The 22,794-nt window shown below is 40.1% G+C and overlaps 1 protein-coding gene across 1 annotated transcript; it reads right to left on the reverse strand.

Moving 5' to 3' along the window:
* Positions 1–9,539: 9,539 nt before the first annotated feature.
* LOC138971695 (glycerol-3-phosphate phosphatase-like) lies at positions 9,540–22,084 on the reverse strand. The gene is made up of 8 exons (XM_070344475.1): positions 21,811–22,084; positions 21,502–21,569; positions 19,235–19,327; positions 17,655–17,792; positions 16,503–16,559; positions 15,769–15,919; positions 14,452–14,593; positions 9,540–11,285 (listed from the first exon to the last, which is right to left on the reverse strand). The coding sequence occupies exons 1-8, from the start codon at positions 21,971–21,973 to the stop codon at positions 11,105–11,107; spliced, it is 993 nt and encodes a 330-aa protein (XP_070200576.1). The 5' UTR covers positions 21,974–22,084; the 3' UTR covers positions 9,540–11,104.
* Positions 22,085–22,794: the final 710 nt, after the last annotated feature.

Consider the following 22,794-nt stretch of genomic DNA (forward strand, 5'->3'; position numbering starts at 1 on the left):
AAACAAAAATCCTGCATAATTATGCCCCTTATCTCGTGTGGTATCCCATAGAAACAAACATCTAATGCCGATACATTTCATATCACTTGTATCAATGTTCACGCTGAACTCTAACAAAATTCTGGTATTCATGTCGACATATGCGCATTCACGCATAGAGTACCAAAACAAAAAAACTACGTGAATGCGCATTCATGTCGTTTTTACATTTAGTCAAGTTTTGACTAGATGTTTTAACATAGAGGGGGAATCGAAACGAGGGTCGTGGTGTATGTGTGTGTGTGCGTGCGTGTGTGTAGAGCGATTCAGACCAAACTACTGGACCGATCTTTATTAGATTTTCCATGAGAGTTCCTGGGATTGATATCCCCGAACATTTTTTTCTATTTTTGGATAAATGTCTTTGATGACGTCATATCCGGCTTTTCGTGAAAGTTGAGGCGGCACTGTCACGCTCTCATTTTTCAACCAAATTGGTTGAAATTTTGCTCAAGTAATCTTCGACAAAGCCCGGACTTCGGTATTGCATTTCAGCTTGGTGGCTTAAAAATTAATTAATGACTTTGGTCATTAAAAATCTGAAAATTGTAAAAAAAATATTTTTTTTATATAACGATCCAAATTTACGTTCATCTTATTCTCCACCATTTTCTGATTCCAAAAACATATAAATATGTTATATTTGGATTAAAAACAAGCTCTGAAAATTAAATATATAAAATTTATTATCAAAATTAAATTGTCCAAATCAATTTAAAAACACTTTCATCTTATTCCTTGTCGGTTCCTGATTCCAAAAACATATAGATATGATATGTTTGGATTAAAAACACGCTCAGAAAGTTAAAACGAAGAGAGGTACAGAAAAGCGTGCTATCCTTCTCAGCGCAACTACTACCCCGCTCTTCTTGTCAATTTCACTGCCTTTGCCATGAGCGGTGGACTGACGATGCTACGAGTATACGGTCTTGCTGCGTTGCATTGCGTTCAGTTTCATTCTGTGAGTTCGACAGCTACTTGACTAAATGTTGTATTTTCGCCTAACGCGACTTGTTTTGTTTTGTTACTCTATATACGTGAATGCGCATGTGTCGACATGAATACCAGCATTTTGTTAGAGTTCAGCGTGAAACAAACAACATCATTTTCCTGTTTACTGTTTTATCATTTTAAAACTGACTGTTGCAAACACACACACACGCACACACACACACACACACACCGTCACACAGGAGAAAGGGGATGGGGGTAGCGGGAGGATTGCAGATGATGAGAAAGAAGACATGTATACGGGAGTTAGGGAGAACATCACTAACGAGGTAGATGTTGCCCCTGAATGAATCAACTCCGCAACAAAACAGCGCTCCATTCAGCGCCGAGTTTGACCCAGTGTCAGATATGAGACGCTCTCAACCATCCTCGCCAAGCCCCTTGGTTCATAGTCTACAGGTAGACTACAGTGGAGCCTTTTTAAGACCTCCTGCCCCCGTCCCCTTCCCCGTAAACCCGATTTAGGGCTTATTATATCATGTAGCGGATTTAAGTATTTGATAAGATAAGATAAGATAAAAATGTCTGTTTGTCTGTCTGTCTGTAAAAAATTCCATTTCAAACGGCAGAAATTAATATGTAAGCGCCTAGGGCTATATCTAGATTAGGCGCATAAAAATGATCACAATAATAATAATAATAATAAGATAAGAACAGTTTAATGTCCATTTTCATTTGTGACCCTCCACCACGAAATGAGTCGCCATGTCACCTTTGCATGATTTTGATATTTTTACATTTTCCTAAAGAGTTTTTTATGCTCTATCCTGTGGTGAAAACCGTTTTAGAAAAGAGCAAAAACTGTTTGAGTTATAAGCCTGTGACTAAGGTGACCCTCACACTGTTACCAGACACTCCCCGGACTTATAATTTTAAGCCTAGCGCAGAACCGCGCGAGGTGACATGCGACTCATCATAGTTTCGTGGTGGAGGGTCACATTTTACCGTGATAAAAAAACATGGAAATTTTTCTTTTGGCACCACATCGCATTTCCATTAACACAATAAACACACCATCAAAAAGCCCAAAGTTGTGGTGCCTGCTATGATGACTACCCCCACATTATTGTTTTCAGATTTTCTGTTCAAATAGTAGTTAGCTGTGGGTACCTTTATTCAAGTCCCCCGCCTTTTTCTGATTTTTTTTTTTTTTTTTTTTTTTTTTGGGGGGGGGGGGTCTTAAATGGAGGGTTCCTCTGCTCTTCGCAAGAAGCTATATTTGGATGCGCCTTTTGGCCCCGCGAACGGTGTTTCCCATTACGGGGGGGCAGGATGTTTAGGGTTCAAATCCTCCGCCTTCTCTAATCACCTCTTTGGCATCTTCAGGTGTTTCGTGTGTGTGTGAGTGTCCTGAACAAATCGGGTAAAGTTTGTCACCAGTGTGTCTCGCATGTCGTGTGATAAGCAACACAAACACCACCAAGACGAGGCGGCAATTGGGGGAGGAATGCCGAATTTAACACAGCCCGGAATGCAAAGTCAAAGAAGGATGGGTATGAAGCAGAATAAAACGACGAAACGAAGAATTAACAGACTGCAGTTGATCCCTTGATCGCCTGTGAAGTGAGTGAGTCAATGGGGGGAAAAAAACATGAACGTAGGTTCATCAGATGTCGATAAGGACAGTCTCTCCATCGGTGAAAGAAGTGAATGCATATATAAAGACATGAAGGCATTGAACGAAAATATCAGGAAGAACGAGAGAGAAAGAGAGAGAGAGAGACTTAGACTTAGACTTAGACTTAGACCATTTTATTCACATAAAGGGTAGACATTTTAGGCCATAGGCTTAATCTTACAATGTGCCCTTTACATTCACACAAACACATATTCACGCGTGCGCCCGACTAGAATCATAGAAACATCAAGCATACAGTAATAATAAATGAGAAAAGTAGTAGAAAATACATGAATGGAACATCAATAAAGCAATTACAGAATGGAACATTAATTACGCAATCACATTTGCGCACTCACACGCAGACGCACAAGGAGGAACACATATAATACTAATAATAATATACACACAACTAAGTGCCATTCAACAAGCACACAGTGAGTCTACCAAGACAGGTAGATTTAGCATTATGTAGGCATGCAGCAGTCAATATTTCAGAGTAATAAAATAATTATAATTAACAAAGCTAGCTACAATACCGGCAGCGTAACTTATGAAGACCTCAGTATGTGTTTCCTGAGGGAGGTTTTGAATGCGTTCAATGAACGGCACGTTTGTACATTCGAGAGAGAGAGAGAGAGAGAGAGAGAGAGAGAGAGAGAGAGAGAGAGAGAGAGAGAGAGAGAGAGAGAGAGAGAGAGAGAGAGAGAGAGAGAGAGAGACAGAGAGAGAGAGAGAGTGAGAGAGAAAGTGAGAGAGAGAGAGTGAGAGAGAGAGAGAGAGAGAGAGAGAGAGAGAGAGAGAGAGAGAGAAGAGGAGGGAGAAAGAGAGAGAAAAAGAAAGAGAAAGAGAGAGAGACTTAGACTTAGACTTAGAACATTTTATTGACATAAAGGGTAAACATTTTAAGCCAAGGGCCTAATCTTACAAAGTGCCCTTTACATTCACACTAACACATCCGCACGCATATAAACAACTTTCTTTCTTTCTTTATTTGGTGTTTAACGTCGTTTTCAACCACGAAGGTTATATCGCGACAGGGAAATATAAACAACATAATATAATGACTGATTCAAAAAGGCATAACATGTAAATGTACAGTAAATAAGCATAAGCACCACGGCCACACGAAACACAAAATCTAATATACGAAGTAAAACAATATGAATACTATATGCTATGAATACGTAATATTTTTTGTTTCAAGTGTTTGTTTATTTGTTGCTTAACGTCCAGCCGACTACGCAGAGCCATATCAGGACGAGGAAGGGGGGGATGAAGGGGGCCACTTGTCAAGCGATTCCTGTTTACAAATGCACTAACCCATTACTTGTGTCCCAGCAGGCTTTAGTAAAACTAAATTAATACCTACTGGAAGATTACCAGTTTCCAGTATGTTAAAATAGGCTTAACCTATCTACTGCTGGACTTACATCAGAACACTAACAGATTAAACTATACATGAATCGCGAGACAAGCGGCAAGAGAAGAGATTTTTGGAAAAAATACAGGTGAATGAGCAAGAAGGCAGAAAAAAGAAAAGAATTCATGAAGAAAAAGAGAGCATGACAGGAAAGAGGAACCAAAAATCTACCTAACAGCAAACTAGAAAGCTCCTGCGGTTCCAAAAACAGGAGGGGCCTTTAATTTCATAACCGCAGTGCCCCACTGCGGGAAATATGTAATATGACGTGAATATAATTATATAGTAATATTAATATAGTATACATTAGACAGAACTGTAAGCCATTCACACGATTATGTCACCGCGGGTGTGTACTTACAGAGAACAGTTTTGATGTTTTTTTTAAAGAAGATTTAAAAATATTTACAGATTTGCTAGTTTTAACATTCGAAGGAAGAGAGTTCCACCTTGACGGCCCAGCAAAGGCAAAACTAGTTTTATATAGATCTACACGGGTCCTTGGTGGTAGATATTTATCTGATCCGTATCTCTCAAGAGCCTCGGTTATGAATGCATTCAAGTATGGTGGTGCTAGCCCATGGAGTGCCTTGTACATTAACACTGCAATGTTATAGTCAAACTGCTCCTGCAGTAAAAGTAAACTAACAGCTTTAAGCTTTTCTGACGTTGACAGATACGGGTTAGTAGCAATTAGCTTTGCTCCTCTTCTGTGCAGGGAATTTAATTTTTTAAGCAGATTTTCGCTCGTACCGCACCATACAGTAGAAGCATAATTGATAAAAGATTGGCAGTGTGCCACAAAACACATTTTCAGACCTTCCGCTTCTACAAAGGGTTTTAATCTGGATAAAAGATACAGATTTTTGAAGAGCTTTTTGCAAATATCATTGATATGTACATTCCACCGAAGCTCCTGGTCAACTACGATTCCTAATACCTTGTGTGATTTAACCTGCTCTATGGGATCAGTGTTCAGCTTAAGGTTAAGAACTTATAAGGGGTGCTCTCTGGTGTTTCTGTCTGGATGTTATGACCATACTATTTGATTCCTTAGGGTGTAATGTCATTTTATTTTGAACGCACCATTTAAAAATATCATTTATTCCCTGTTGAAGATCGTATTGCACCTGATTTAACGTTTTTGAGGACGAGTGAAGGGAACTGTCATCGGCAAAGAGCTCACAAGACACATTGTTCTTTTTTATATGCAAGGGCAGGTCGTTGTTAAAAATGCAAAATAATAAGGGCCCCAAAATAGAACCTTGAGGAACTCCGCATTTTAAGTAACCATCGCCTGAATATTGACCGTTTACGTCGACGCGCTGGGTTCTGTTTGATAAAAATGATGTAAGCAGGTTTACCGTGTGACGGCTGTGCGTGTAATACTCAAGCTTGCGAATGAGAAGAGTGTGGTCTACTGTTTCAAAGGCTTTCCTCAGATCGAGGAAAACGGTACCGACGATTTTAGAATCGTTTATAGCTGAGAGCCAGGTATCACACAGACGGACAAGGGCCGTAGAACAAGAATGAAATTTACGGAAGCCAGATTGAAACTGGTGGAAAAGGTTGTAACATTCCATATGATGGGCTACGTGCTTATGAATATGCCTCTCAAGAGGCTTTGAAAGTACTGAGAGGGTGGATATGATCTCTCGCTCTCCCTTTTTCAAACTGAGAGAGAGGGGGAGAGAGAGAGAGAGAGAGAGAGAGAGAGAGAGAGAGAGAGAGAGAGAGAGAGAGAGAGAGAGAGAGAGAGAGAGAGAGAGAGAGAGAGAGAGAGAGAGAAGAGAGAGAGAGAGAGAAAGAGAGAGAGAGAGAGAGAGAGAGAGAGAGAGAGAGAGAGAGAGAGAGAGAGAGAGAGAGAGAAGAGGAGGGAGAAAGAGAGAGAAAAAGAAAGAGAGAGAAAAAGAAAGAGAGAGAGAGAGAGAGAGAGAGAGAGAGAGAGAGAGAGAGAGAGAGAGAGAGAGAGAGAGAAAAGAAACAAGTCACATGAAGCGATATAAAAACAATTAGTCAGTCTAAATTGAAACGCCTGAAACTTTAAAGGCATATGTACGCGCTCCCGTGTTTACAAAGTGTAGTTTGCCCATAATCGATGTCAAACGCACCATAAGACCATATAATGACGATATGTCACCATGCGCGGACCATAATACATGCATTACAGCTTGTTCTAGCCTCTGAAAAAGTGAGGATGTCAACAAAGCCGCGGTGTTAGCTCCCTTGCATCAACGTTACATGTGTTGCCAAATCTATAAATAGGACGATCCAGATCAAAATGAAAATTAACATATCTCAACATTGAAGGGGTCCTAGACCACAATATTTTGCAGGGAACTTAATTTAGCATGTCTCCAACTGTTGGTAAAGCTATTAGCGTGTATAGTCATCGAGTACATATGCCTTTAAGATCAACACAGAAAACAAGCCACCCACTAGACTGTATGTTGTAAGGCTTGGACAGCCGAAACCCGAAGACAGGTAAAGCATGCGAACGTATAGTACCAAATAATTTGCATAAACCGATTTTTGTTAATTCTATTCTGAGCACATTTTCAGAGTAAATATTAATACGACATACCTGTGTATTTTTTAAATTCAGAAACTGATAAGGAAGAGTGTAACTATAGGGTCTTGAAAAGGGTAGGTCTTATCAAGGGTGGGGGGGGGGGGTTGGGTGGTATACTTTACAGCAAAATACACCACCACAACTACTAGCAACTGTAGAGATGGTGGGGAAAAGAGGGCAGGGGAACTTAACATAACTAAGGCACACAAAAAAAATAGGTGTGGTTAAGGTAACATAGCCAAAAAAAATAGGGTAGGAAGGTAGGCAATCACTTTTTTTTTTAAACTTTTTTTTCTAATGTGTACAAATTAAACCTACTTGACAAGGAAATAAGTGTGCGACTCTAGCGCTGTTGCTTTCATTGCGTTTTCTGCACTCGTTGACAAATGTAATAAAAAGTTATAGGGTCGGCCCCTAAAAATAGGGTAGGTCGGGTTACCGTAACCACACCTATTTTATTTGTAGGCCTAACAGAGTATGTTTTGCAACAACGACAAAAACAACCAAAAAGTGAATTAAAAGAAAAAGGTCTCACACACACACACACACACACACACACACACACACACACACACACACACACACACCACTGCCAGACCTGGATACATAAAACAGAATATCTCTGATTCAAACAGACAAACTCTCATTCAAACACACAAACATAAGTTTTTACAAACCAAGCTACATGTATAATCTGAGACATGGCTTTATTAAAAAAAAAAAAAAATTAAATACAAAAATAAACATGACGGGCAAACCACTGTAGTTGATTAATTCAGCATAAAACGACAGTTCCAGTCGAAAAAGTAGACTGCAAGTCTATCACAGCTAAGGATAATAAATACAGATAAAGGGGAGAAAAAATAATTAAAAGTGGAGTTACCTTCCCTCAAGCTCTAATTTTCATTTTTGCTCTTTTTGCGATTTGTAAGTGTGTGTGACAGTGTTTAGGGGCGGGGTGGCTTCACTTTTAGGGATGGCCTTTCTGTCTTTGAAGAGCCAACCGTGCAGTTGATTTCTGTAGGATATATAGCAGGGGAAGAAGAAAAAGGCACAAGACCAAAAATGAAAAATAAAAACCCCTGGCAGGATTGAGTTGAGTAGAACTTGTTACAAGTCTCTCCTTATTCCATCTTTCTTTATTTGGTGTTTAACGTCGTTTTCAACCATTCAAGGTTATATCGCGACGGGGAAAGGGGGGAGATGGGATAGGGGAAAGGGGGGAGATGGGATAGAGCCACTTGTTAATTGTTTCTTGTTCACAAAAGCACTAATCAAAAAATTGCTCCAGGGGCTTGCAACGTAGTACAATATATGACCTTACTGGGAGAATGCAAGTTTCCAGTACAAAGGACTTAACATTTCTTACATACTGCTTGACTAAAATCTTTACAAACATTGACTATATTCTATACAAGAAACACTTAACAAGCGTAAAAGGAGAAACAGAATCCGTTAGTCGCCTCTTACGACATGCTGGGGAGCATCGGGTAAATTCTTCCCCCTAACCCGCGGGGGGGACAAAGAAATACACTAAACACCCTAGCTAGATTCAAACATGAACAAGGGGACATTATTTTCAAAGAAAACACAAGCATATATACATAAGTTCACATATTCAATAGCACTAAAAACCACATGCTAGAACTTATTTTCTGCCACAAATTTGCTGAAAAAGCCTAAAACCTTTCAGCAATTTCTGAAAGTTTATTATGGCAGGCCTTTGTGTAACATTTCTTACACATGGCCTCAATAGTTGCAGATCATTGTTTTGGAAACAAGTGTTATTGACTTGGCTTGACAATAAAAGTGTTTTCTGTGAAAAGTATGATTTTGCACCAGTAATATTAAAGGACCAATGCATTTGGAACAATATGAATATTCAATTTTAACATAAATGCCTATTTTTTAAAGATTTTATAAAACATAATATCTCATTTGTAAAGGATGTTATGAATGAAAATGGTATTATTATTTCTTTTGAAGATTTATGTCAAAAAGTGGGTTATAAACCATCCAGACAGTTTGAATACAATGCATTATGCACAGCACTTAAATCCAGACGTACAGACACATTACCATATCAATATTTTACATTGCAGGATTTCATTGTTAACGGTGGTAATATAACAGCAAAGTTTATTAGAAAATGTTTAGTTGATCTTGATGTCCAGATTCCGAGTGCCTGTGATTTTTGGAAACGAAAACATAATGTAGATTTGGATAAGAGAAACTGGTTACTGGCCGTTAACAGCACAAAAGAAGAAAGATTACGTCTGCTGCACTGGAAACTATTACATAGAATATATCCAACCAATATTTTATTAAACAAAATGGGATTACGAACATCGAATAAGTGTGAAGTTTGTAATGAATTAGACACCCTTGAACATTTCTTTTTTAGTTGCCAAGAGGTGATGAAGGGTTGGAAAATATGTAAAGATTGTGTGTACACAGTACAGTGTATAAGAAAATACATGTTGCCATCATTTTGAATGAAGAAAATGTATTTTTGGGTTATTTTAGGGAAAGTTTGAAAAGTGATTATATTTACTTTGTGAATTATTGTATTTTAATTACCAAAATGACCATTGGAAAATTTAGATATGGGAAAAAGTTAGATTTGGGTGTATTATTAGAAACTGAGCTGAACATTAGGAATAAATTTATGTTATGATTACTTTTATGTATTTATTTATTTAAACATATTAGTTTACTGATAAGATTTAAAAATGTACACATTTGACAGAGAAAAGAAAGGACCTATAAAGAAGGTTTGCTCCAAGCCACAAAAAAAAAAAAAAAAAAAACCCTAATAAGGTAAAAAATAATTGTAGTAGCAAACCTGCATGCAACTGAGATTAATCACACAAAAAAAAATAAAAAAAAATAAAAAAAAATTCTTCCACAATAGAAAAAAAAAAAGTTTGGCAGATTTGTCAAAATGACTGCGAAGTTTTCGGCAATTGTAATTAAATCTGAAACTGCCCTGCACACTGTCCAATATCATAGTTTTTAAAAATTACTAAATCCTCGCCTCAGGGACGATCAAGCACAAGACTCGCTCTCTAACAGCAAAGTACAGTTCATTTAATCTTTTCTCATAAAACAGGCAATCCATTCAAGGAAGAATGAGTTTCAAGAAAAAAATAGCATTGGGGGGCGCTTGGTCCCCTGGTGGGGGTCTGTGGTCATGAATGCCCTCAGAAGCTGAAGGGTTTTTTAGCCTTGTAAATATGAATAAATTAACACCCCTTGGTGAAAGATACATTGTGTATGTCAAGAAAAACACGATTTTGTCCCTCTCACCTCTATAATAAATCATTTGCTGGTAATCATAGTCACAGGTTGCAATTCAAATTGAGGCATCCTTAATAATTTAAAATAAATATGGTGATCTGAAAATTGTGGTACATGTCCAACAGTTCTGTGATCAGTTTAAGCCACTATTATACGTTATTTGCGTTTTTGACCAAAATATGACATTTTACACAGATTGAGACAGTACGTCATATTGTTCTCCGAGACCGCGATAGCGGTCGAGGTGAACAATGACTGTCGATTTCTTTGTAAAATGTCATATTTTGGTCAAAAATGCAAATAACATTTATGTATCGATCGAATTCCTTTCAGGTACCGACTTTGTTGTTGTTTTGACGATTGAACACACACAAGCAATCAAACACATAAGCTTCATATTTGGGCGTTTCAGGTTGACCGAAACTTCAAAGAAACTACAAAACACACGTCATGTCCTGACTTTGTTGTTGTTTTGACGATTGAACGAGCACACACACATGACATGTGTTTTGTAGTTCCTTTGAAGTTTTGGTCAACCTGAAACGCCCAAATATGAAGTTTTGTAGGCCTCTGACGTAACATGGCTCAAAGAAGGGAAATCCAATGTCCAATCGATACATATGTTCTTATTTTTTAACAATGATTCAAGTGATAGTTCCTTTCAGAGAAAGGCAATTCTATTGCACAACAGCGGAACCCCCCTCTTAAAGACCCCCAAATTTAAAACTTCCTCATTTTACAGACTTTTTTTGTCAGACTTTCTGTTAATATCAACCTGTGTAAAATTAATGACCTCCATTTTAAAACTCTCTCCTTTTTAAGACCCAATTTTATCAGATTGTTGGAGATCTTAAAACGGGGTTCCACTGTATTATAAATAACTTTGCAAATAAATACAAATGTGATTGTATAGTTCATAATTAAATTGAACATCAACATCAGTGTACACACACACACACCTACTCATATCCACACGCACAATAATATCCACATTAACAACCCACATATGTTATCAAAGATATGTCTCTAAAACGTCTCTTCAAACTTAATTCCAACACTTTACATATAACAGAAAAAACATTGCGCAAGACATACCCCATACCCCCCAAAAATATTGACAAATAATTTCTAGTCATGTCCTTCATATAAATTTGCCAAGGTCACCAAGGCAGTTTGTGTAAAAGTCGGGTACAACAGGGATGTCAGAACCGGTTGCCTGAGCAGGGTTGGGTTTAGGAAGCTCAGCCTCCGAGGTAACCCCTGACAACACCAGCATCGACTTCAGCCCACACGACTTGGCCAGTCCTATGTCCGACTCCAATCTGCCAAAGAGAATCAAAGTAGTCAGATATGTTATTCTTCTTCTTCTTCGTTCATGGGCTGAAACTCCCACAATCACACATAACGAGTGGGTTTTTACATGAATGACCGTTTTTACCCCGCCATTCAGGCGGCCATACGCCGCTTTCGGGCGAAGAATACTGGGTATGTTTGTGTTTCTATAACCCACCAAACTCTGACATGGATTACAGGATGTTTTCCGTGGTCTTGTGCTTGCGTGTACACACGAAGGGGGATAAGGCACTAGCAGGGCTGCAGGTTGACCTGGGAGATCTGCAAAATCTCCACCCTTAACCCACCAGGCGGCCCCGGATGGAATTTGAACTCACGACCTTGGTTATGTTATAAAGTAAAATCCACTTTCAAGCACTTGTCAAACTGGTAGTACCGTTAACTACCTTGTAAACGCCCACCCCCTACTTTTGAGCAAAATTGGTGCATAAGGAGGGTGGGCGTTTACAAGGTAGTTTATGGTAGTTCAGTGTTGTTCTCAGGCTTCCGTCTCCGATGACACATTGGTCTGACCCCTATAACGTCGACCGCTCGATGGGTTTCACATCTAAGATGTATTTTTAACAATTTGTTTGTGGCCAGGAGATTTAGACCTAACACATGATTTTCATTTCAGGTCAAAGTAACCTATGAGAAAGGCCCAGGCAGGTTTCATGGTATTAGGCCATTTTGATAGTCTCAAATTTGCTTAGTCTTTTAAATCCATATCTGTGAGAATCTGCTGTATTTGTTGTATTAACATGCAAACTAGTTGTTGTTTAAATACTTTTTTGAAAATAAAAGTTGAATTTTTTTATAATGTGTTTATTTATGTGCGTGTGAATGGTGGCGATCGTCAAAATACGGACGGATGAATTTACTTTTGCCACAGCATCACTAAACAAAGAACTAAATTCCAACACACACATGCACAAGTATCAATGCTGTTGTGGTTGAGAGTGCCAGAACACATTGAAATGATTGTTTTTCAACAACAATCGATATCCATAACACAAATTCTAACTTATACTAGCTCCGCAAAAAAAATGTATGGGGATTCGGATCTGTCCGTCCGCATAGCGATATCAAGAGCATCGAAACTAATTGTGATTTCACAGGACAAAAACACAAGTTTACCTAATTTTGTATACTGTAAATACAAGTTTGTGCACCCTTGAAGTGAGTTATAATGTTGCCGAGGTCAATTTGCCCTTGATCGAGGCACGGTGACCCGAGTTTCAAAGTTGCGATCCTGTCCGTCTAAACAATGTAACGATCGCCACATTTTTCTTTTCATTCAAAAACTAACCGTTTGGGGAGGAAGTGACCTCACGTTGTTTTACGTTGACGCTCGCGCTCGACAGAAAAAGACCGCAACAGTTTTTCAGTTAAAAAAATCGCAAAGTAATTACATTTTCTGAGGTTTTCTAGTGTCCGTCTAGTAACAATCGCCACTCTAACGATCGCCACTGAGTGTTGAAGTCACATTTAACTCCATTTTCGACTGTTTTAAGAAACTATTTTGACGCTCAATCGTCACGTTTCAGTGTCGAAACACGTACTGTGCATTTGCAATCAGCCGGTGTGTCCAAACTGAAATGCGAGTGATGCCTCGATTTGTGGCGATCGCTCACGTGGTTGACGGACAGAAATACCTTCTTAGGGGGTAGGGGAACAGTTACTCCTCCATACAATAATGGTGTTTACAAATGATTGCAAACTTGTCTCTTTATAAACTGTTCAGACATGTCTTCTCTTCAATAATTTTCAGTTTTGCTCGGTTTGTTAATCAGGAGCACCCTGCAGTAAATGTTTCATCTGTGACAATGCTCGAAATGTTGACGTAATTCCAATGCCCATATCCTTCTCTTGTTACCTCATCTAGCCAAAACCATTGAAGATAGAAAGACATTTATTGAACAAACTAGATGCACAACACCAGTCTTAACACGTTTTGGTCTTACATGTATATGAAAATATTGATGGCCAAGGAATGGTTTGAAAAAAAAGACGGTTTTTCCCTTCAAAACGGTCTAGGTCTGCCGGAAGTCGTATTTTTTCAAACCATTCATTTGAGAATCAATATTTTGATATACATACAAGAACAAAACTTGTTAAGAATGATGTGGGGCATATTTTTTGTTCAATAAATGTCTTTCTATCTTCAACGGTTTTGGCTATATGAGCTATATGCATGCATAGGATGACCGTATTGCTTTTTTTGCGTTTTCAGGGTATGCCGCTTTGCGCCTGGTTTTTAGATATAAATAAGGACCAGGACTATAAAAAAAATTACTGTTTTTAGTTGTAACAAACTCACTTTGTTGGAAAAACATGTCCTTTGAATTGTGTGCCAGCATTTATTTTGTAGAATTTGAGTGTGTAAATAGTAAATTGCTGAACACAATATTGTGAAACCTGCCCCCAGCAAGTACTTTTTTTCAGAAAGTGTATGTGTTATGTCATCAAATTTATCTCTTTACGCCATACCTTTCCGTCATTTGATATTTGGACCGAATCTCTTCCACACGTACGAATGAACTCATAATCTACACGTACACGTCTTAGCTATTCATATAGTGCTTCTAGACCTTTGTAATGTTCTGTGAGTGTGAGAATCTTAGATGATGAAAGTTGCTTGTTAATGTCAATGCATGTTAATCTCTTCAGTGCCAGGAGATTGGTTCCGCATAATACTCTCATTTAATTACTCTGGTTGCACATGGCATATGTGTTCAGAGTGCTTATGTCCCTTTGTTTCTCAAAGGCAAAGCTGTTAGTGTGTGAACAAGACAGTTAGTCCTCACCTGCCGTTGACCATGACACAGCCGTGAGGGGTCAGCTTGTGTTTCTAGACCCCGTAATGTCCTAGCTGTGGTTGTGGGAACAGGACAGTTAGTCCTCACCTGTCACCGACCATGACACGGCGGTGAGGGTTCAGCTTGTGTTTCTAGACAGTTAGTTCTTACCTGTCGCCGATCATGACACAGTGGTGAGGGTTCAGCTTCTGTTTCTAGACCCCATAATGTCCTAGCTGTGGGTGTGTGAACAAGACAGTTATTCTTCACCTGTCACCGACCATGACACAGCGGTCAGAGTTCAGCTTGTGTTTATAGACCCCGTAATGTCCTAGCTGTGGTGAGAACAAGTCCTCACCTGTCACCGACCATGACACAGCGGTCAGAGTTCAGGTTGTGCAGCTTCTTCAACTCCTCAAACATGGGTGGCTCGGGCTTGCCCACGATCACCGGCTTCCGTTGTGCTGGGAAAGCCACCGCTATTACCATCGTCCCTGTGCCTAGCACACCAACACACAATGGAAGAAGATGTATAAGAAACGCATGTCTACTTACATTTAAATGTTCTTTTTCTGTTTTAGTTCACTTACAGTTCAAGTTCAGCTTATCAGTGATCGTGTCAACCAGGAATTGTGGGTGTTTTACTGGTAAAAATCTCAAAACACCGGAAACGAAATCAGCAACCGGTCACACATGACAGTTTACATTTCCTTTGACTGCTTTCCTCTTGACACATCTAAATTCTAATAAAATCACGGTGTTTTAGACTTGATACAACTCCTTGGCGTAACAAAGCATTGGTCTAAAAAAGTCTCCTTCTTCTTTTGCGTTCATGGGCTGAAACTCCAACGTACACTCGTAGGCACAAATGGGCTTTTACGTGTGTGGTCATTTTTTCCACACCATTTAGGCAGTCATACTCCGATTCCAGGGGATGCATGCTGTGTGTTTTTGTGTGTTTACAACACACCAAACTCTGACATGGATTACAGGATCTTTATCATGCGTATTTGGTCTTGTGCTTGTGTGTACACATCAATCAATCAATATGAGGCTTATATCGCGCGTATTCCGTGGGTACAGTTCAAAGCGCAGGGATTTATTTATTTTTTATTTTTATTTTTATGCAATTTATATCGCGCACATATTCAAGGCGCAGGGATTTATTTATGCCGTGTGAGATGGAATTTTTGTACACAATACATCACGCATTCACATCGGCCAGCAGATCGCAGCCATTTCGGCGCATATCCTACTTTTCACGGCCTATTATTCCAAGTCGCACGGGTATTTTGGTGGAAATTTTTATCTATGCCTATACAATTTTGCCAGGAAAGACCCTTTTGTCAATCGTGGGATCTTTAACGTGCACACCCCAATGTAAGGAACACGAAGGGACCTCGGTTTTTCGTCTCATCCGAAAGACTAGCACTTGAACCCACCACCTAGGTTAGGAAAGGGGGGAGAAAATTGCTAACGCCCGGACCCAGGGTCGAACTCGCAACCTCTCGCTTCCGAGCGCAAGTGCGTTACCACTCGGCCATGAAGAGGGATAAGGCATTAGCAGGTCTGCACATAAGTTGACCTGACAGCTATTCTCTTTTCTTGTTAACAAAGCTTCTCATAACACCTCGATCCTTATTCCTTGTTAAACATCCAAACTATTCAAGCTTACCTGGTATTCTGGTGGCCGAGTTGTTAACAGGCAGGTGGGTGTCCTCATTAGTGCCCACAAAGAGACACTCTGGGCGCTGTAGGTAACTGGCTGCCCGCAGGATCTTCATGTAGCTGATGTCAGCGTCAAACCCTACCAGCACACACTTTATCTGCAACAAACATATCGTATTTAACCGCCCAGCTTTGTTCTTGATCAGCCAGTAAACAACCTGGGAACCCCTGTTTTGCGCTTGGAGTATTCTCAAAGAAACTTGGCGTATTTTCAGAAAAATAAGTGTACTCCACACAGCATTTCAACTCCCAAAATACCGGATCGGCTTCGAGATGCACATGTGAAGAAAGTAGTCGAAGAATTTTGTTGATTGAATTTTTTTTTCCACCGACCGTACTGATCGTATTTTAGACAATCAAGCGTACGAAATATGGCGAAATCGTATGGGTTCCCAGGTCAGACGCATAGGCATTCCATTGCCATTTACACATTATTGTGGTTGGTGTTCCCGTTGGGATGTTTTTTGTGCATAGTTTTGGTTGGTAAATTTGTCATTCTGGGAATGCTTGAATGATATAAATAATTGTGTCGGGACATTTATTGGCTGTGAGAGTTGACTGGAGTTCGAAAAGGAAAATGCATGGGGCCTCTGCTCATTGGAGGAAACATGAGCTCACTCAACCACACATGTACACACTGACACACACACACAACAATATAATAAATTAGTGAATACTCACATCAGAATCCCACTTGAGGTCCACCCAGTCTGGTATGCCTCCTACTGTAGGTGCCGGCTGGTAAACAAAACACATGCACACAATCACTCATAGTCATACACTGAAACTGCTCTGATACAAGGACTATTCTTCTAAGACAGGAATAATACAGTATGAGTTATGTGTAATATGCTGACTGTTAGCAAATTAACAGACATGTCAGAAAAATGAATATCAACATGAGCCGACAGGCAAATGATATAATTTTTGGAGATAAATCAAGTGTCACTACTCATTCTGAACGTTAGACAACAGGAGAACCTACCCTGTCAAGAGTAGACTTTGTCATGTTAAAAGATGTGTGTGTGTGTGCCCCTATGGATAGTATGGACAGTGTTTTGAACACTGCACCAACACAGCCCAGAAGGACAGATTAAACTTTCTTTCTTTCTTTGGTGTTTAACGTCGTTTTCAACCATTCAAGGTTATATCGCGACGGGGAAAGGGGGGAGATGGGATAGGGGAAAGGGGGGAGATGGGATAGAGCCACTTGTTAATTGTTTCTTGTTCACAAAAGCACTAATCAAAAAATTGCTCCAGGGGCTTGCAACGTAGTACAATATATGACCTTACTGGGAGAATGCAAGTTTCCAGTACAAAGGACTAAACATTTCTTACATACTGCTTGACTAAAATCTTTACAAACATTGACTATATTCTATACAAGAAACACTTAACAAGGGTAAAAGGAGAAACAGAACCATTAGTCGCCTCTTACGACATGCTGGGTAGCATCGGGTAAATTCTTTCTCGTCCCAACCAATATGGGACTCCCCCTAACCCGCGGGGGGTGACAGATTAAACCATTTCTCTCAGTTTTGTTGATCTAATCTAGCTTGCATCATGTCTCAGTTTGGAAGATTGGAAGAATGTATTGTCTTTCTTATTTTTAAAATGATAAATGGTTCCCGGCCTGACCGCTATAACATTTAGAGGGTCACATCTGACAATATCATTTGTGTGATAATATTGTCAGAGGGTCACCTCAAATCAGTCCTGGTTGGTCAAATTAGTTATCCACACAGACGGACACTGCTCGGTACTAATTAAGACTCGCCTATTATTCAGGTGAGTCCAAAACAGAATGTATAAAGACCAGATGACTCCACTCACCCCAATACCAGTGTGGGCAATACCAACAGCGTCCAGTTCTTGACCCATGGCGGTGTTCCCCACCACAAACACCTTGCCCTTGAACTGCTTGTTCTTCAGGTAAAGGGCGGCGATGTACGCTGTGCACACTATCTCGTCCTGGAACACAGCACATAGAACATTGATCCGCGCATGTTCACACTAGTACAGTGGACCCCCCTTTTCTTATTCTTCGTTCATGGGCTGAAACTCCCACGTTCACTCATGTTTTTGCATGAGTGGGTTTTTACGTGTATGACCGTTTTTACCCTGCCATTCGGGCAGCATACGCCGATTTTGGGAGAAGCATGCTGGGTATTTTCATGTTTCTATAACCCACCAAACTCTGACGTGGATTACAGGATCTTTTCCGTGTGCACTTGGTCTTATGCTTGCGTGTACACACGAAGGGGGATAAGGCACTAGCAGGTCTGCACATAAGTCGACCTGGGAGATCGGAAAAATCTCCACCCTTAACCCACCAGGCGGCCGTGGCAGGGATTCGAACTCACGACCTTCCGATTAGGAGGCTGATGTCTAACCACTATGCCACTGCGCCTGTCTGGAACCCCCCTTTTAAGACCCCCCAATTTAAAAATTCTCTTCTCAGATATTTATTTTTCTCATAACCTCTGTACATTAACCTCCTTTTTAAGACCTGCGATTTTCTCATATTTTTTCAAGGTCGTTAAAGGGGGGGTTGCACTGTAGCAAGCGATGTCAATCACTCAGCTTTAAAGTGCAGCAGATCAGTCTCATGTATTCATCAGTCATTATGCGCTATAAGTGACAACAGTGCGCTGCTCTCTTTCAATCTACTTAAAGGGCAGGTGGGCCAGTGCAAAGTTGATCAAAATCTGTTTTTGATATTTTTGCAGATTATGGTTGGTCTCCCTACAATATTTCTTGAATAGTGTTGTAGTTCTATGTGTATATGTCAATCACTTTGATAGATTTTTTTCCCAATGGCTTAATTATATTGCTAGAGAACAAAAGATACATAACAATCACCTTGATAGATTTTTTTCTCTCTCAAATGGCTTATAAAGTTATATATTGCCAGAGTACACAAGATGCAGTACGTACAACTTGGATAGGGTGTTTCACTTCCACAAACTGTGTCTTCAGAAAACGCCATCCTTAGAAGTAACACAGGCAATCACTTTTGCTGAATGTTTGCTCAACTTCTTGTTAAAATAACACAGACAAGCTGTTATATAAAAAATCATGCATTCTTCTGGCAAGGTTTAAGCTTTAATTATCAGAAAGGAACCCACACAAACAGAAGTAACTCAATTATTCAAGCAGACTAGTGCCTTTGTTCATATATTGCATAATTAACATTTAGTCTTTTCATTTTCAACATTTTCTATTCTGTGGTACACACCTTTCAAAGGAGTGTACAAGCAAAAACTGAACAATGTGATTTAGTAGGAGTGTTACATCCTCAACACCAAATGATTAACCCGTGGTAGAAAAAAAAAAGGTTGAACAAAATACACATGATATATAACCGTCTAAAAAAAAAAAGGGTACTAAGTTCAGTTCAAACGTGTATTCACCACTGTCGCAGGGAAGCCGAACTGCTTGGCTTTTTGAAGATACCCGTCTCTTGTTTTGGAACTGTTGTTGGTGACATAAAACACTTTCTTGCCCTGAAAAAAAGCAGGACCTTGATTAAATAAGTATTAACAAGTGTAACATTATGTTTACTGTTTGGTACACTTAAAGGCACAGTAAGCCTCCCGTAAACCATCACAGATACGGTCAGGCTTTTACACACAGTACAAACACCCTTTCATTTAAACACTCACCGATTGAGAACATCCTAGGTGCTCTCCGTAAAGAGCGAACAATTTTCAAAGAATTTATTTTTGCGTGGTTTATCTTACCCCTGAGCCATCGTGAACCCGTGTGATCCAGTTTCCCTTTTTCACAATGTAGTCGTCAGTTAGTCATTTGAATGCGACTCGATGTGAGCTTATCTACAATAGCACGTTTTTATGCACGAAACAAACGGCTGTGGTTCACAAGAACTCAAGCGATGGCTTTTGACTGTTGAGAGGAACGGCGATATGCATAAACCGTCGTCTGCTACGACCCTTGCGTGACCCTGCTTCCGGGCTTTTCTTTTTTTAAACTTTCACAACTTTCGAATTGTACTGATCTTGTCTTGATGAAAAAAGAATTCTTTTATGATTAAAGAATGTTTGTGTAACAAGCTGTCAATTTATTATTTAGATTTTAAAAATTAGGTCTAGCGCAAAAACACACCACGGTCCAAAAACATTCTGATAATCATCGATCCACGGCTATCCCCCAACGAAGTCGGAGCGATGCTGACTGTGTTTCCGGACACAGTGTGGGAACCTGAACCAAGTTCATGGGAGACGAGCTCGCACGCCACCACTATGGATTATGCCTCAGATTCAGACAGCTATTTATTCAAGCTACAAAACTTGAAGTCTGACCTGAGGCCAAAAATCCTGGAACGCCGAAGAAGAAGAAAAGAAGATCCACGGCTATCGCCAGTTTACATCGATAGAAGGAGACCCGAAGGGAAGTAACTCATTTTTGACCTGAGTTCAGCATGGGTCCAAAAAGTGTTCAAGACAATCTGCAAAATTAATTCTTTAACAAGAAGAGCAAACGCTCGATCGAGTCACTTTCGCAGTTCTGAATATTATATGAGGCATCAGATGGACAGGAAGAAATTGCTATTCACAACACAATGAGTCACGTTCACATAAAATTTGAGCCCGGTCACTTTTATAGTTTCCGAGAAAAGCCCAACGTTAAGTTGTGTGTTGCCGAACAGAAAAGGCTAGTTATCTCCCTTGTTTTTCTGATAACGTTCGTAAAAGGCTACAGATGTAAATACTTTGATGTAAAGAATAATCCTACAAAGTTTCAATCACATCCGATGAACTTTGTCAAAGATATAAAATGTCTAATTTTTCCTTTGACGCTGACCTGTGACCTTGAAAAAGGTCAAAGGTCAACGAAACCATCGTTAAAGTGTAGAGGTCATTGGAGGTCACGACTAAACAAAATATGAGCCCGATCGCTTTGATAGTTTCCGAGAAAAGTCCAACGTTAAGGTGGTGTCTACGGACGGCCGGCCGGCCGGCCGGACGGCCGGCCGGCCGGACAGACTAACACTGACCGATTACATAGAGTCACTTTTTCTCAAGTGACTCAAAAATTGCTCGCTCTTTACGTAGGGCACCTAGGATGTTCCCGTTTGGTGAGCGTTCAAATGGAAGGGTGTTTGTACTGTGTGTAAAAGCCTGACAGTATCTGTGATGGTTTACGGGAGGCTTACTGTCCGGGCGTGATTTCCGGTATTGAATATTCATAACAGCCGTCCAGCACCAAAACGAGGCGCCATTGTTGTAGAGGACCAAGTCCACAAAAATAAATTCTTTGCAAATTTCTTACGCTCGACAGAAAGCAGCCAGGATGATCCCGTTCGGTGAGCGTTCAAATGGAAGTATGCTTGTACTGTATACATGTAGACGCTCGGGGAGCTCTGTGATGGTTTACGGGAGGCTTACTGTGCCTTTAATTATGACATTATAATGAGAATTTCAAGTCATAGTGCATAGATTTAACAGTGTATGTGTGCGCGTGTGTGTGTGCATGTTTGTGTACATGTGTGAGTGGGTCTACAAACATGTTGACTATGTACTGCTGTTTACACCAAAATACCAGAGAGCTACTGTCAAATTTAATCAGGAAGAAAATTGCATTCTATTAACACGCCCTTTACAAGATCCACTGCACTGGGGTTTCATGCGGTGTCACGGTGAATTGAAAGTTTTCTTACCAATGCCTTCAGCTTTTTGATTGTTTCGAGACTACCAGGAATGACACCTCTGCCGTCCCAAAGAACACCTGTTCACGCAGAAATAGCATAATTAATAAAGTGACACATATACAAGACACTATTTAAAACCAACCAAGAACTGAAGAAGAATGAAATGAGAGTGTAACTGCAGCAGACGAAACTTTAAAATCGTTACGTCACTGTCTACTACTAACTGACACAGTGACAGCGAAATCGATGCCTCAAGGCGACAAGTGTCTCTGATAATTTCAATATTCCCGTAATGATAAGAATCAGTATAGGCCTTACCGTCACAATCAAAAAGAAAGCTGTCTGCACCGGCGAGAAGTTTCTTTGCAGACGACTCGTTCAACCGCTCACACGCCATGTTTGAGCTGTTCCGGACTCCGATACGCACGAGTTGTTTCAAGGGGGATAAGTATCTAATCATCTGACTCCTGTACCAGTTCATGACTCGACAGTGTAAGTTGTACTTGTAGACTCTAAATCACTGTAACTGCCAGTCATGGGACTGTCGTTTCGGCAATGTCATTCTCGTTAGCTCCAAGGTTATCATCAATTATCAAATTCAAGGGAGGGTAATAGGAGTGGACGGCTAACCTTTACCGCCGTCGGAAGTTATTTCCCTGCGCTCTCTCTCTCTCTGTCTCTGTCTCTCTCTCTCGCTCTTTCTCTCTGTTATTGAGTCCAAACTTGACTTTTATGTAAACAAATAAAATTAATATTAAAAAGGGGGTGGGGAAAGTGGGGGTGGGGTGGGGGGGGGGGGGGTGGTGGTGTTTGGCCTTGTTGGAGAAACGACCATACTGAGACCTATACTTAGATACTGGTCCGGGCCCTGGAGAAACTATATAGGCCTAAGCCAATAAGGGTGCAATACAATATAAATACAATAAAATATTTGGCGATCTAACAAAACAACTATTTGCACTGACACACTGAATTTATCAAAATGTGAACTCTCTTTGGTACACTGACACCTTAAAGGTGTTACCAAATTGCCATGCACGGCTGAATTTATCAAAATGTGAACTCTCTTTGGTACACTGACACCTCAGTTAAAGGTGTTACCAAATTGCCATGCACACGGCGGTGCCAAGAGGCTCCGGACTGACACAAGTCCTTTTGGGGCTGTGCTCACCAGAGCCGCGAAGCCTGGAGCACTCATATAATTATGTCGGCCAGGCTACGGTATGGAACACGTGCACTCAAAACACATTGACTATCGTCACGCTCATAAGAAAAACTGATACCTATCTCAGTGTTTGGCAT

The sequence above is a fragment of the Littorina saxatilis genome, linkage group LG7 (genome assembly GCF_037325665.1).
Source record: "Littorina saxatilis isolate snail1 linkage group LG7, US_GU_Lsax_2.0, whole genome shotgun sequence".
Taxonomy (NCBI): domain Eukaryota; kingdom Metazoa; phylum Mollusca; class Gastropoda; order Littorinimorpha; family Littorinidae; genus Littorina; species Littorina saxatilis.

What these genes read in the sequence shown, in the direction of transcription:
- LOC138971695 (XM_070344475.1), bottom strand. Translation starts at nt 21,973, where the DNA reads ATGAACTGGTACAGGAGTCAGATGATTAGATACTTATCCCCCTTGAAA. An exon ending in CTTTCTTTTTGATTGTGACG is followed by an intron (nt 21,570 to 21,810) that starts GTAAGGCCTATA and finishes CTGCGTGAACAG; the next exon opens with GTGTTCTTTGGGACGGCAGA. An exon ending in ACCTCAAGTGGGATTCTGAT is followed by an intron (nt 15,920 to 16,502) that starts GTGAGTATTCAC and finishes TGTTTGTTGCAG; the next exon opens with ATAAAGTGTGTGCTGGTAGG.